The sequence below is a fragment of the Rhinolophus sinicus genome, linkage group LG03, assembly GCF_036562045.2.
Source record: "Rhinolophus sinicus isolate RSC01 linkage group LG03, ASM3656204v1, whole genome shotgun sequence".
NCBI classification, from domain to species: Eukaryota; Metazoa; Chordata; class Mammalia; order Chiroptera; family Rhinolophidae; genus Rhinolophus; species Rhinolophus sinicus.
Window position 1 is genome coordinate 56467248 of NC_133753.1, and position 14597 is coordinate 56481844.

At 44.9% G+C, this 14597-nt stretch overlaps 1 protein-coding gene across 3 annotated transcripts in view; it reads right to left on the reverse strand.

The window, feature by feature from the left end:
- The window catches only part of GLDN (gliomedin), a 59890-nt gene that overhangs the window by 19558 nt on the left and 25735 nt on the right, over positions 1-14597 (reverse strand). For all 3 annotated transcript variants that reach the window (XM_019730649.2, XM_074327745.1, XM_074327744.1), the window contains exons 2-4: positions 7775-7826; positions 687-704; positions 181-288 (exon numbers count right to left, since the gene is read on the reverse strand). In XM_019730649.2, the coding sequence (XP_019586208.2) occupies positions 181-288; positions 687-704; positions 7775-7826 (178 nt within the window). The remainder of the gene's footprint in view (positions 1-180; positions 289-686; positions 705-7774; positions 7827-14597) is intronic.

A 14597-nucleotide genomic window follows, 5' to 3' on the forward strand; every position in this document is an offset into this window, starting at 1 on the left:
GAGAGTTGGACCAAAAAGTATGTCTTTGGCCCTGCAGAACACAGAGCTTCCAGGCAAGAGTTAAACCAGTCTTGCATGCAGAGATGCAACCCCTTATCCCCACTGCACACACTTTGGCCCCTTCCAAATGCGGTAACAGAGACAAGCAACAAGAAAGTAATTAAAGAGTTGACAAAATACCCATTTTTCCTCTTTTCCCATTTGCTCCTTTTTCGCCTTTTGGGCCCTGGGGACCAGGCGGTCCATCTGATCCATTGTGTCCTGGTAACCCATCAATTCCTGGGGGTCCTGCATCAAAACATGGGGAACAGGAACATTAAGAAACGAAAGTCTCTTCATTGAAGTTAAGGTCATTTCCTTTAGCCAGTGAAACTGGGCAGATCCTTTTCCAGATCCTTTCCTGCTTCTTCCCTTCCTTCTCTACCTTCATTGCCCCTGCCTGGAGCGGAAGGGGGGGGGGTGTGAGGCGGGGGTGAGGCGGGGGGAATGGTGATGGCAGATTCCCAAGTGAGAGGGGACAGGAGAGCTCGTGACTGGGGTAGAGAGAGGAGGGGAAACAGTCATAGTCAGGTTATCTCTAGATTCTCCCCACTTCCCCACCTGGTCCTTCCTGAGTGATCCTGGGGAGCCAGACACCCAGATAATCCCTCCCACCCCACGAAGTAGAAAAATCCATGGGCTCTTACCTGGTGGGCCAGGTGGTCCTACAATAGAAAAATAAATTTAGGTGATAAACCGTGGGTGAAAGAAACCAAAGCCAGCTCCATACCCAAAAAACAAAGAGCACCTTCCCCTCTTAAAAAGTACTAATCACCTACTGGCACCAAGGAACCACCCCATGCACTTTACTTAGAACTCAATATATTTGCCCAAAAAATTCTTAAAAGAAACTCAACACAGACCAACTTGCCAGTCAAAACCACTTCTGTTTAAGTTTCAACAGATCAAAAATAATTTCTGAGCTGGCTTCATTGTAAATTCAGAAATCAGTCATCTTTCAAGCAATCAACCTAATTAAATGAGGTTGGGTGACAATGCAGGTGAGCTAGTGCAGCCGTGGCACAGGTAAATGTCAGCAAATGGTAGTGCTGCCATTACAAGGCTGAGGTCTGGCTGTCATGAGAGGAGTCCCAAGTGTTTTTATCCAGCCAGCGTGTCTCCTCTAGGATGCCAAGAGCAGAAGCTGGCTCTCTGGGTCTCTATTTTGTTGCATGAAATAGCCTAAGAAAAACTGAGGACCCAGATCAGGTAACAAATACCTTCCTTAGTGTGTAATTACCCAGAAAATCTAAGAGGTTCAGATGAATCATTTACACAGAATCTAACAAAAAGATTTTGCTTCCACAAATAGGAATCTTGTGATCATTTATTCTATCCAAGAACACAAACTAATGAGGTTGTAACATGAGCAGATGAGGTCCTTGTGTTTCTCCAGACCACATATAATCATGACCAATATTGCAATGGAAAGGTCTTGCCCTAAGTCCAAGCTTATGACCTTTCAAAAAAACCATCATTTACTAAGCACTTACTATGTGCACCAAAATATGCCAAGAAGCAGAACTCTTGGTCACTGTGTCTGTTGTGTTTACTATATACATAGGGAAGATAGACACTTTGAAATCACAATGAAATGTGAGAGAGCTACAGAGAAGCACCCCCCCAAAGGGGTAGTGAGGCAGTCGGTGAGGGCTTCCAGAAGGAGGACTTGAGCTGGGGCACTAAAGAAACAATGGGCCTGAGATGGCTGCAGGGGTGAGGGCTGGACATCCCACCCAGGGGACCAGCAGGAGTAAAGGTACAGAGGTGGGAACTTGCGTGACTCAGGGCAAGAAAGGACGAAGACTGACCAAGCTGGCACGTAGAGATGAGGCTGAGTAAGTACTTGGTGGGGCGGCAGCGCCTGAAGACCAAGCAGAGAGGTATTTGTGAGGCAATAGGTTTTTAAGCGAGGGGCTGACTGTGAAATTAGTGTGCATTCGAGACCCTCTCTGTAGGTAGATGTTGAAGAGAACTAGGGAATTAGGTGAGAGAAAGAGAGAGACGGAAATGAGGGGGTGGGGAGAAAATACCCAGAGGGTCTTTGTAGTTAAAATTAGGGACAAGATTATGGATAAAGGTGGTTGGTTGGTGACTGTAGAGTTATAGAGAAAGCTAGAAATTCAAGAGGCATTTCAGCAGAAGAATGAGCAGGGCAATACGTCTGATTGGATAAGAGACAAAGAAGGCCTCTCAGACGGCTGGAAACCTAGGATATTGATGGAGAGAGGCTATTTTACAGTCACGAGGACTCTTGGAAGAATACGTGTTTGAAGGTATGCTTTCCATACATACAGCCCTACTTAGGGCAAACGTGATTTGCTGAAAATGGCATGCTCACTAGGGTCCGGGTAGCCTGTGGCCACATGACTTTACCACCAGATGGCGCACACGTCCACACTGGTAAAGGAGTGATGTGGATAGTTGACAGACGTCCAAAGAAATCAATCATCATTCCTGATGACAGATGGAGCCAAATTCAGAAGTGCAGGTTGGTAGGAAAAAAGGTGAACCAGCAAGAATCAACTGTATACAATAGGTTTCAAAAGTTCCCAGGACAGTCCAATAACCATTTCTATGTGGTAGGACTATTAGAGAAAAGTCTTGGATGGAGCTATATATTTAGGACACATTAGCCATGGCCAAGGGTGTCACTATGGTGAAGTACTTAGATTAGGGTCCCCTGACAAAGATCCACTGACACCCTATGGCTACAGCTGTTAGTCATTTGAGTCTATAGAATCACCTGGAATGCTCGTTCAAATGCAGCTACCTGGGCCCCTTTTGGAGATTCTAGTTCAGTTTGGATTTAGAGGCCCAGGAACCTGTATTTTCACCGAGCACAACAGGTGATTGGGATGCAGATGGTCCTGGGACCCCTCCCCACTCACATCTGATGTGAACATTTTCTGAGAAAAGAATCAATCACCATCAGCAAATCCTTAAAGGGGTCTCTGATCCAAGAAAGGTTGAGAGCTATTAGTTTTGAAGCAAAATTAAAATGTTTGGACCAACCAAATTTTGGGATGGAGAGAGAAGGGGACACACCCCATCTGGGGGCAGGCAGGGGATGGAAGAGGCACCAGGAAAGAGAGAGAGCGGTCCAAAGTCGTACGAGGGAATCAATCAGGTCCCAGGCCCTGAAGCTAATGGAGAAGTTCAGAAGAGAAAGACAGTTCCGAAGAGTTCAGAAACAGAGTGCTATAGCCATGACCAGCCTCTGTCCCACTGTCCTCTCAGGAGGCCACCTGAGCTGCCTAAAGGCTCCTTATACCTGGAAGAAGCCCCAGACATATGACATTATAATAATGTTAAATGTCACATTATTTATATGGGCCAGCTGGGCATTTAGAAAACTCCTGACCCTTCTCCCCTTCTGAATGACAGACCCTCTGGGAATACCTATAGACGGAGACATTCTGTTAATACTGGATGAAGGGCTGGTTTCCTGGAGCCACCAGTGTGCTTGACAGGGCCCCACACTCAGAAGTGGGCCCTGTGCTTGGGTTTAACGCTCTGTGGTTGCCGGCTAGAAATTTTCAATAATTTTATCTTTGAATGTGTTTTGTAAATGAAGTCCCATGTGATGATGACACATGTTTCAGGGACTTGGAGCCTTGGTTCATATGTGCTCCTGCTTCCGCCTGCCTCCCTGCCTTCCCTGGACAGGTGTTCTGGCTGCTCCCCTGCCCCGTGATGTGGAGCGTTTCCTGACTCCCCATCCCATCAGTGACTGCTGCCACCTTCCACCCTGCTGGGGGCCTGGGTATGAGTGCAGGGAAGGCTAGGGTTGGGTGTGTGACCAGCAAGCCTGAGTCACAGAGTGGGGCCCCCTGTGCCTGTGAGGGTCTGTACTCACTAGGTGAGTATCCCATGCCTCAGGGAGTCTGGCATTAAATAGCAAATAAAAAGCCCATCATAGCAGGTTGAGAGTGAGACCATGAAAGAAAGGAGGAAAGGAGAAAACCCTTTTTCCTGCTTTTTAAGGGCCCCTCTCTTTTCGTTTTGCACTGGGCCCTGAAAATGATGTCGCTGGCTCTGACTATCCCCACCCCACACTCCTAGCCAGCGTCGGTCAGAATTGGCTAGATGCTTGATAATCGTTGAGCCATTTAGATTCTTCTCCTTGAGATCTAAAATTGACCCACAATGCTCCTAGTTATGTAAATTAGAGATCTTTGGATGGCCATGCACAGTAAAAAAAAAGAAAAAAGAAAAATGTCAGTCTGCCTGAGAGAAGAGAATGAAGTAGAGAGAAGCAGACATGAGTCTGGGTATCACAAGAAAGTCAGATAGACTGTGAGAGGAGCTGTGTGGATTCTCGGTGGCTTTCCCGTTCCTGATTCCACCCCACTGGTGCCCAAGTGCTTTCCTGCTGTCCTCTGGAATGGTGTCAGAACAAGTGTTGCATGACCCAAGGCACCTGCTTAACATAGCAATGACCACAGAGGAAGTAGCTACACATTTACCAAAGCCTTGCTGATAGGAAAAAAAGGCAAAAAACCTCAAATAGAAACATTTCAGAAAGTGAAGTCTGGTTCTATTTGCTTTAGAAAGAGCTAGTGAAAGACCCAACTTCATAAACCTGATACAGTCAGGCCTGAAGCACATCTGAGGTCTGAGGTCTGGAGTCCTCAGTCTCTCCCACTCTTACCCCAGCAAAGACTGCCTGGGGCTCAGGGTCATGCAGGCCACAGTTTCAGGGCCAGACAGGAGCCCTGGCCAGAGGAGGTGTGGTCTCCCCTTCACCCTGGGAGTCAGGCATGTGTGGCGCTCCTGGAGGGATGGCCTGAGAGGGCCCAAGCTCTCACACTTGGTTGGAATCTGCCAACATCAAGACCACCAGCTAGTTTGCTTGGGGAGGCCAGTTGAGTGAACACCGTCACATGCACTGCTGAGGAGGACCTGTCCACTTGCTTACCAAAGGTTGCACTGGCTACAGCTTGGACGCCTCCATTCCCATCCTATGAATGCTGATACACCTGACTTGAAAAGGTATCTTCCCTCACATGCCCCCATTAAACTGCAGCTCTGGTCCAATTCCATTTATTTGGTGCATTTCAACTTTGAACTATGGCTATGGTAACCTTAAAAAATTAGAGTAGGGATGGCAAACAGGTTTCATTTCAAGTGCCAATTCTAATCAATTAGTACCGCTTTTTGGAGCACCAGAAAAGAATGACATAAGGCCATAGTCAGCAGCAACTGTGATGCATTATTGATGTCTGCCTGGTTAAATGATAAGGAGTGGTGATGTGTGCCATCACTGGATTGGAGTCACTTGGCTGCGAGGAGAATGGGCACTATAGACTTAAAGCACGTCAGTCCCGACAATCAGTTCAGCAATGTTATGGTTTAGAGATTTTCCAACAAGTCCATATGTGGTAACCACTAGAAGTGAAGAATAATTCAAGAACCTGCCTTCGTCAAGATACCTGCTCTTCCAGAAGGTATTCTGGGGTTCTAAGAAAATATGGGCTCAGGGTAAGATACCTCCAGAAAAGCATATGTTATTTGATAAACTCTGCACCAGTAAAAGCCCCTAACTACTCTAGCTAGTGAGTTACCCTCATCTTCACCTGAGATGTCACGTGCTACACAAAACTACACAGCATCTATCCTTGTCTCCATAGCAACCACAGCTAAGTCCCAGAAAAGGAACAAGAATGGGGTCTCATGGTCACAGCTGGACGAGTCAGAAGCACCCACTTTTTCAAAGACGAATCTCATGTAAAAAGCTAGACCTTGTTCTCAGACCCCAAGCCCAGGGTCTGCCCTGGCAACCCTTCCTGTGGGCGTCTTCTTGGGCCTCTGGACCAAGGAAGGCTCTCTCCCCTCCCCCAACAGTTGCTGATTCAGTCCTGGGTCCTGTCATTTCCTCACCCCCAATCCAGACAGCTTGGCCTAAACCAAGCCACCACCTCACTTTGTAATTTGTGCTTTTCACCCCGAAGTTTTAATAGAAGAGCTTTCTGTGTAAAAGGAGGCCCAATTTCAAGCCGGCATGAAAGGAGAAGGCAGGAGCTAGCTTTTGAAAAGCATTTTGAGGTGCCAAAGAATAACCTCCTCAACCCATTTCCAGTGCAGATTGGATCCCCTACCCCCTGTCAATCACCCCTAAGTGGTCTCCATAGCTCCATCCTCCATCCACTGAACAGGCTCTCCTTCTTCACTAGATACATAGAAGGCTCTCCTTCTATCACTATAAACATCAAAAAGGAAGAGGCTTTTCCTGTGCTTCTCAACAGGGCTTTTGTGCCTGTAATTCTATCCACCTGAGCGTTTCTCTAGCATTTATTACTGTCACACGCAAGAACTCTGAAAAGGGACTTAAGAAAGGTGCTTAAGCTACAAGAGTTTCAGAATAAAGAACCAAGTTGTTCTCAAGATATTTAATTTTCTGTAAGGGCTGAAATGTGACTCAAGTAATTCAATTAGCATTTCCCCAGAAGCCACAGGATTACAGCTTTTCTCTCTGAGGCCAAACTAAGTGAAGGAGAATCAGCCTCGAACTTGGGGTTCCTCAGGGAAGTGTTTCTTACCAGCCCACCACCCCCATTCAATCACTTATATAACCCCCAGATTTAGTCACTTGACACACTCCCATTGAGCACCGGTAACCTGAGGCACTGGGGAGAGTACCGCAGAAAAGGGTAAGGTTTCTTATACTTGATACACACCATGCAGGGTTTTTCAGCCTCCACCTGTAGCCCTGGGTGCAAGTGGAATGTGAATGGGACCTCCCCAGAGCCTGGAGCCACAGACTAAGGTGGCCCAACAATGCTGCAGATGGCTACAAAGTCTTTGGTTGCCCTTTAAAGTCAACGAGAGCTGTGCATTTACTCCATAATAGACTTTTAAAGCAAAAAAAAATTTCTCCCTGTTTCCTCAGAATGCTATACCCCCTTTGGAGAGGCAGGAAATGCAGTGTCTGAAATCAGACTGTATCAGCCCATCCTGGGATAGAAGGGCACACACACGAATTGGGTGATTGCTCCAAGGTCTATGGTTTACCTTGTCCCCAGGTTCTGGAGGCAGGAGGCAGGCACCCTTCCCCTCAGGCAGGATGCAGGACGCGGACTCGGTGAGACTCAGGTGCAGACAATTGCATTGAAACCGCTCCCCTCCTCTCCTGCCCCGTATACCAGGCATTCCTTGTTCCAAGGCTGATGTGTCTTGAGCTTGATTCCCTCCCTCCTGGCTATTTGTTCTTGATTCATTGACTAGAAGGGGGTAGGATGGGACCAACCATCCGTCCCACCTAGCACATAGCAGGCACCCAGCGCAGTCCTAATGAAACAGTGTCTTCTTGACTACTTAGCGGTTTGTTTCTAGAGCTTTCCATCCATGCTATATGTATCCTATATATATGATGGAAGCAAATACGTACTTCTGGTAAAAGAACACTATTCTCTGGTAAAAAGAACTCTATTTTCCCTTTTAAAAACGAATGGGAATAGGGAAAACATCTGTGGCGTCAGTTCAAGGTACTACATGTTTCCCATTACCCAACACCTATTTATTTTCCATGCTGTATTTCTATGGCAATACCAAAAATATTATTATTATCAGCATTTTTATATTTATATTACAATGGATTTTCAGCCCATTAAAAACATCTGGTAAAAGTAAAGCAACATGTATTTTTATAACCTAAAGTGTTGGGAGGTGCTCGTTCTGCCCCGGCATTGGGGCTGGCACACATGTTCTCCCGTGAGCGGCCCGGCCAGCCTACCTGTCAGGCAGATCCCCTTGCTGCTATTGCACAGGTCCAGCATCACTCTGACCTGCAGGGAGAGAAGGTGGTTAATAGCAGCACAGCAGGCAGTGGGCCCCGAACTTGCCCTTTATTCAGACAAGAAGAAAGCAATTCTAAAAATTCATGAAGTAACTTTGGGAGAACATGCAGAAGTCTGAGGAAAAGTTCACCTAAAACAGAAGAGAAACCCTTAAGAGATCCAAAGATATTTGATATCAGAAGTTCATCTGTCAACAACGTCAATGGAATGTCCTTGATTTCTACCCAATTGGGAAAAGACAGAGGATGGCGAAGGAATTGCCAAATTTGACTTTCGAGGCTGTAATGAGCTGGCCCCCTAGCATCTGACAAGGTCAATTTGTGAGCCTGAGTAAAGAGGGTGGTAGGCTTACTGGCGAGGAGCAAGCATTCCATTCACCAGCTGGGTGAGCAGGGATGAGGTAACCTCTTGATACTTTGGTTTCTCTGAAAATGAAAATAACATAAACACCTGTCTTGGGCTCTGTCTCTGTCCGCCAAGGGTAGTAATCCTCATGCCATGTGGACACTGCCTAGTCACCGCTGGAAGGCCGTGTGCGGTGGGGGCCACTGCAGCCTGGTCTTCGTCTGATATCTGGTTCTCCCACACCCACTATGCAGCCCCTTCCCACTTCCATTCTCCATGCTGCTCCTAACGAGCTTCACAAAAACCAAATCTGATCGGGTCAGCCCTGATTCAAACACTTTCGTGATTCCTTGCTGCTCCAAAGATAGAGCAAAAGTGCTCCCTCTCTGGACTCATCTCACACCACTCCTCCTTCCCTTTCTATCCTCCATTATACTCTGCTTCAGTTTGCTCGTCGTAAAATGGAGAGAGTAGTAGTGCCTACTTCTTAGGATTGTTGCAAAGACTAAGTGGAATTACTCTATGGGAAGTCCTTAGAACAGTGCCTAGCATGTAGGAAGCACACACAAAAGTGCTCTCCATTTTGTGGAGGCAGCAGAGTGTTGGGTAGAAGCATGGATTCTAAAATCAAACTGTCTGTGTTCAAATCATGACTTTGACTCTCACAAGAAGCATGACCTTGAGCAAGTTACTTAACCTCTCTGTGCTTTAGTGTCCCTGTCTGTAAATAAAGCGTATAGCACCTACCTTATAGCATGGTCATGCGGATTAAATGAGCAAACACATGCAACACACTCAGAACAGGGCCCAGCACATGATACGCGCACTCTATTGATGCTATTGTTTTGATGGTTCCTTGAATTTGCCTGGAAGGACTTGGTTAATTTATCAATTTACCATCCAAGAATTTTAAATTTCTAGATACAGCAATTTTTAGACCCAAATAATGTGGCATTTCAGAACTATGGGAAGAAAATGCATTAGTTAAAAAATAGAGTTGACACAACAGGATAGACATCTGGGGAGAAAACAAAAAGCTGAATCTTGATTTCATTCCTTATTCTAAATAAGTTAATTAAATGATAGTCTTCAAAATTGAAAAGTGAAAAAAAAAACTAGTAAAAGTACTGGAGGAAAATATTTATAATGGAATTAGAGTAAGAAAGACTTTCTAAGAAGGAAACAACCCTCATACCATATATATGTAGGTGGAATGCAATGCATTTGACTATCTAGTAATTAAAGATTTCTGCAAGAGGTAACACTCAAGCAATAACAAAGAAGAAACACAAACCTGGAGGCTAATTGCAAAGGGCTCATGTATAAAGAGCTGTTCCAAAGCAATAAGTAAAGGAACCAAAAGAAAACTGGGCAATGGACCCAAACAGGAAATACAGAGAAAAAAAAAGAGTGCCTTATCTTCACTTTGAGTTAAAGAAATAAATCCAAATGATAAAATGCTATTTTTACCTCTTAGGTTTGATAAATAAGTAAATAAAAAAGACTAGCAGAGCACATACCACAGGGGTGATAGGCAGCGCTCTGACATCCTGTTGACAGAAGTACACTGTCTCCTTGGAGGGCATTTTGGCAATCTCTCCTGAAATTTAAATGGATCTACCTTTTGATTCATCAATGATGCCTTGGGATTTATTCTACAGATGCACTCATATATGTGTGAGAATATCTGAGCATAAAGATGGGTGCTGCAGAAGTGTGGGCAAGAGCAGAAACTGGAAACAACCTAAATATTTATCCATGAGGTCTGCTTAAATAAAGTGTAGCATAGTCATACAAGGAAATACTGTGAAAAAGTTTTTTTTTAAACCATACTGTGAAAAAAATTTGTTTTAAACCATAAGGCTGATATTTTAAACCATATGGTTTAAAAAATTTTTTTAAGCCATAAGGCTCCAAGATAAATGAAACAAAAAACAGCAAAGTGCAGAGCAGCATGTATAACATACTTCCATTTATGTAAAAAAGTGGTGCACACACAAATGCGTCTATATGCTTCTTTCTTGCCACTATCAAGATTCTTTGTCTTTGGCTTCCTAGACTATTTCTGGAGAGAAATCTAAGAAAACCTCAAGTGAGGAGGGGTGGAAGGCCAGGTGGGATGGATCAGTACTGAGCATGATATGCCCTTTTGTTTTATTCGTTTCACTGATTACTCTTTCAATTAAACTCTTTTTTAAAAGAACATGTTTTGATTTGAGGGGAATAATTGTTTTGTCTTCTACTTAGGTTTATTCTCTTTGCCAGGAGGTCCAGAGGAAAACTCGTACTATATTTACTTTTTGTTAAGTCTGTCAACAAGTATTGACTGACTGCTTCAGCAATTTATTGTGAACTGTATCGTATTATATCACAAATATATGAAATGTACATGAACAATTTAAAGATGAATATTAAAACAAACATGTATATACCACCCCCGCCTTAAGAGCTGGAAACTTCCCAATGCCTGGGAACATTGCAGGTGTCCCTTCCCTCCCTGCTCCAACAACTCTCTGGGTTGAAGCATATTGGGACATATTATCCTCCCTTTTATACAGATAAAAACAGGGGCTTAGAGAGGTGGCATCATTTACTCAAGGTCATACTGCTGGCTCATAGACGGGCTGGGCTCAACTCCAGGTTTTCTGATTCCAGGTCTACTACACTTTTTATTATGGCTCTGATGATTATCTGAACAGAACCAGACAGAAAAAAATGTTCTATTCACTGTTTTTAGTCATTTTCATAAATGAATGTAATCAGCTGCACTACTGACAAAATTTATTGTGTAAAAAATGTGTAATTGCCCATTGAGAGAACCATTAAAGACTTTACAATGCTTCATTTGTTGCCTGGGGGATCACAGAAAGACGACTTTGAAACAACAGAAGCATCAATAGGGAAAATTAGCATTTCTCTTTTATACTCATCACTGGTCTGGGGTAGGCCCAGATTCTGTAAAGAAAAAAAAAAGGACAAGCTTTCGTTTCCTCATCTTTTGGCTTCATTTATATCCCAAATGTGAACTTAGATATTTACCAGTAAATTGTGTTACTCTTCACTCAGGAATATTCTTTTAACAAACTTGGGATGTATAAGATTGCATCAAGGTGAAACACAGGATATGAAGAGGTATGGCCACAAGAAAATCAGAAACATTTTTTTTTCTGATAATAATGATTAAGAATTTGGATGAAAATAAGAAAACCCCAAACTGAAAGTCACAAAATCTAGACTGTCAAATTAAGGAGTCCCCTCTGGTATAGAGGGCTTCCTAAATCTTGATTTCGGATTTGAGAATGGTAACGCCGGAAGAGGCCTTAGAGCTCATCGTCCTGGGAGTATCTGGCAAGTCCATTCAGGAGGTGGCCTTGACTGGAGGCCACCTCCCCCCACTCTACTCCGTTGCTCTGCTCCAGTCACATTGGCCATTATCATACAACGGTCTTTACCATGTCTAGTGCGCATGTATGGTGCCCTCATCTTCACTGAGGCTGTCACCTTGTGAGGAGGTCTTTCTCTGACTTCTCAACTGAAAGTCGTCCCAGAAGCTACTCCTGATCACCTCATCTGGCTTTTTGTCTCTGTGACACTTATCGTTATCCAATATTGTCATGCCTATGTATACATTTATTTATTACCTGTCCCTGCTCCCCAAAGAATGAAGCATTTTGTTGAGCAGGAAAACTTGCTCTCTCTTTTGTCTGTATCACTGCAGAGAAATGCGCCTTGTTTTGTTGCAGGAGGAACTGGGAATTCTTGGTAAACACGGGAAGGAATTCCAGGACATACCGAAATATTAATTCATGTCAACAAAGCCAAGTAAGCCAAGCAAGCAGAGGGTTTATTTAAAAAAAGAAAGAGAATAAACTCCCAAAATGCAGCAGTGGGCAGGCCCAGGAAAAAGGGCAAATGCTCCAAAGAACAAAGAAATTTAGGATTACATTTCAATGAGGGCGTGAAATATTCAGGGCATTCCCAGGGTGGGACTCTGCGGACCACTCATTCCCGTGGGGAGGTAAGATTCCCTTGTAGGAACTGTCATGGTAACACAGAGGATAGAGATTTTTCCCTGCCCGCAATGCTAATAATGTTATAATCCATTAAAATTAGCTGCACCTTTTTCTTAACAATGATCTCATCTCCTCTTTTCTTTATTTCCCTCACTTCCTCCCCCCCGCCCCATCCCTCTTGTTTCTGCCTACAGTGACAGTTTCAGGTCTAGAACTTTTCCACTGGGGAGATAGGGTTCAAGTCAGAAAGCACATCAATGGGTTCCCAGGGAGCTCTTCTTTTGAGAGAAGATGACAATGAATTGCTAACCTGGATTTATGATGTGAAAATGTGATAGTGTCAGGAAGAGGGTGGGTGAGGCACAGAGAGCCCTGGTGGGAAATCTCCCAACCCAGCCACACTAGCTTGGAGGACACATTTTATGGGACCAACAGCTGTCACCCTGAGTGGCCTTAGTTACTTATTTGTAAAATGTAGACAGATGATTTCAAACTCTGCTCCCACCAAGGGGGTGGTGGGGAGGGAGTGGGGAGGAATACCTAGAAACCTAGAGTCAGGGATGAGAAAGCTGAGGTCCAGAGAAAGCAAGTGGAGTAGCTGGCCCTGGCTCACCCACAGCTCCCGGAGCTGAGTACTACTTTCTCCCACATACACTTTTCCATACTGCCTAGACTTTGCAAAAGGAATCGTCTGAATTCAACTTGAAATGCAAATTTTTGCTTTGAATACGAACAGAATATTAGATTTTTACTAGTTGAAAATGCATCCGTTTCAAGAAATCTTTTCTGTGCAGAAGTGAAAGGTTTTCTTTGCAGAAGTGTTTCTTCCTCATCAGAATGAATAGCGCTGAATGTGGTGAGCTGCCACTGCTCTTCTGAACACAAAACCTTGCGGTGGTGGTTGGCTGCCTGCCTTCTTGAACTCCTTTCCTTTCACCTTTTACTCTCAGGACTGATTCACGAAAAAGAAAGGGAGAAAACTTGCCTGATGTCACCAGCTGCTCTGGTTTGCACGTTGCTAAAACAATGTGTCCTGCCATGATTTCTCTGAAGTCCCTAAGTGCAGGTTCCCGTCTGCTAGCTGGAACACTTTACATTCTGAGTCACCTTTCAGATCTGACCTATTTTGTAACTTAAAGTCCTTTTTTTTTTTAGACAATTGAATACTCTTTATGAATCTCCTTAATTATGAAAATTGCTGTTATTATGTGCATGCAAATGATCCTTTAGAAACAGCTCCAGCGAGCCTGCCATTGACTGAGGTTCCCTGGCCTGCAGAGATGGGGCTATCAATGTGGTGGCCCGGCTGTTTGTACTTGAGGGTTAGACTGCAGGTGTTACAGGAGTCCCTCATGAAGGTCTGAAGCTGAGGTCAGCTCATCTCTGGGAAAGGCAGGCATTCGCACTGAAGCCAAGACATGGTGACAACAATCTGCAAACCTCAACAGGAGAATGGGGTTTGCCTTGTATGGGGGTGAAATTCTGGGGCTTGACCTCCTTCTTGCAGCCCCACAGGGGTCAGCCAAAGGTCAAGGCATTTGTGAGCTCAAGGGAGCAAGCCCTGGTCATCCCACATCGGCGGCCTGGGGGCCCTATGCTAGTGTTGCTTCATCCTGCTTGGGATCCTGAGAACCCAGCTGAATCCTGCCCGGCCTTCCCCAAAGACCCTGAATCCCACAGATTGCCCCTTCCTGAGCCCACCAGTATCACTGTGTGGCTGATGGTTGGCACGCTTTTTTGTGCGTTATTCTGGCTTCTAACCAGACAGGCTCTTCTTGGTAGGGACAGTTTCATCCTTTTTTCCGTGTGCCCCATTCACTCATCCATCCCCTTTCCTACCACTGGGATGAGTACCACCACTGGTACTCAATAAATACTTCATTATCGATTACTAGTTCAACTGGGCGGGAAATGTGCTCCTTAATCAGTGATATTCCTTTCTGACTGGCAGTAACATTGTTTATGGGAACTGAATATCTAGCATGTTTACCTGTTTCTCTTTGTGCCTGTTTGCTTAGGATAACTTCACTTTAGCAAACATTCCACTAATCCCTAGAAAACAGGCGCTTGCAGAGGCTAGTGTTCTCCAATTAGGGCCCCCGAGACATGGCTGTCCTTCTCCTGCCCCATATCAACATCACTACTGTTGGGGAAACTGACCTTAAAATGGTTCCCTCCCACGTGGAACTGAGCTAAAATGGTGGCCCCAGCGGAGAGAAAAGTCCCCAGCCTAAGCCCCAGCCCACTTCTGCATAAACCCCTCCAAGCCACACCTTGAGCCAATCACTCACCAGAGGACACCTACCCCTTCCCTGACTCAAGGAAGTCCCCAACCCATAGAAACCTGCTCAAAACCTTGGTAGGGGCTCAGTCTTTTGGGAAGGATCCCACTGAGCCCGCC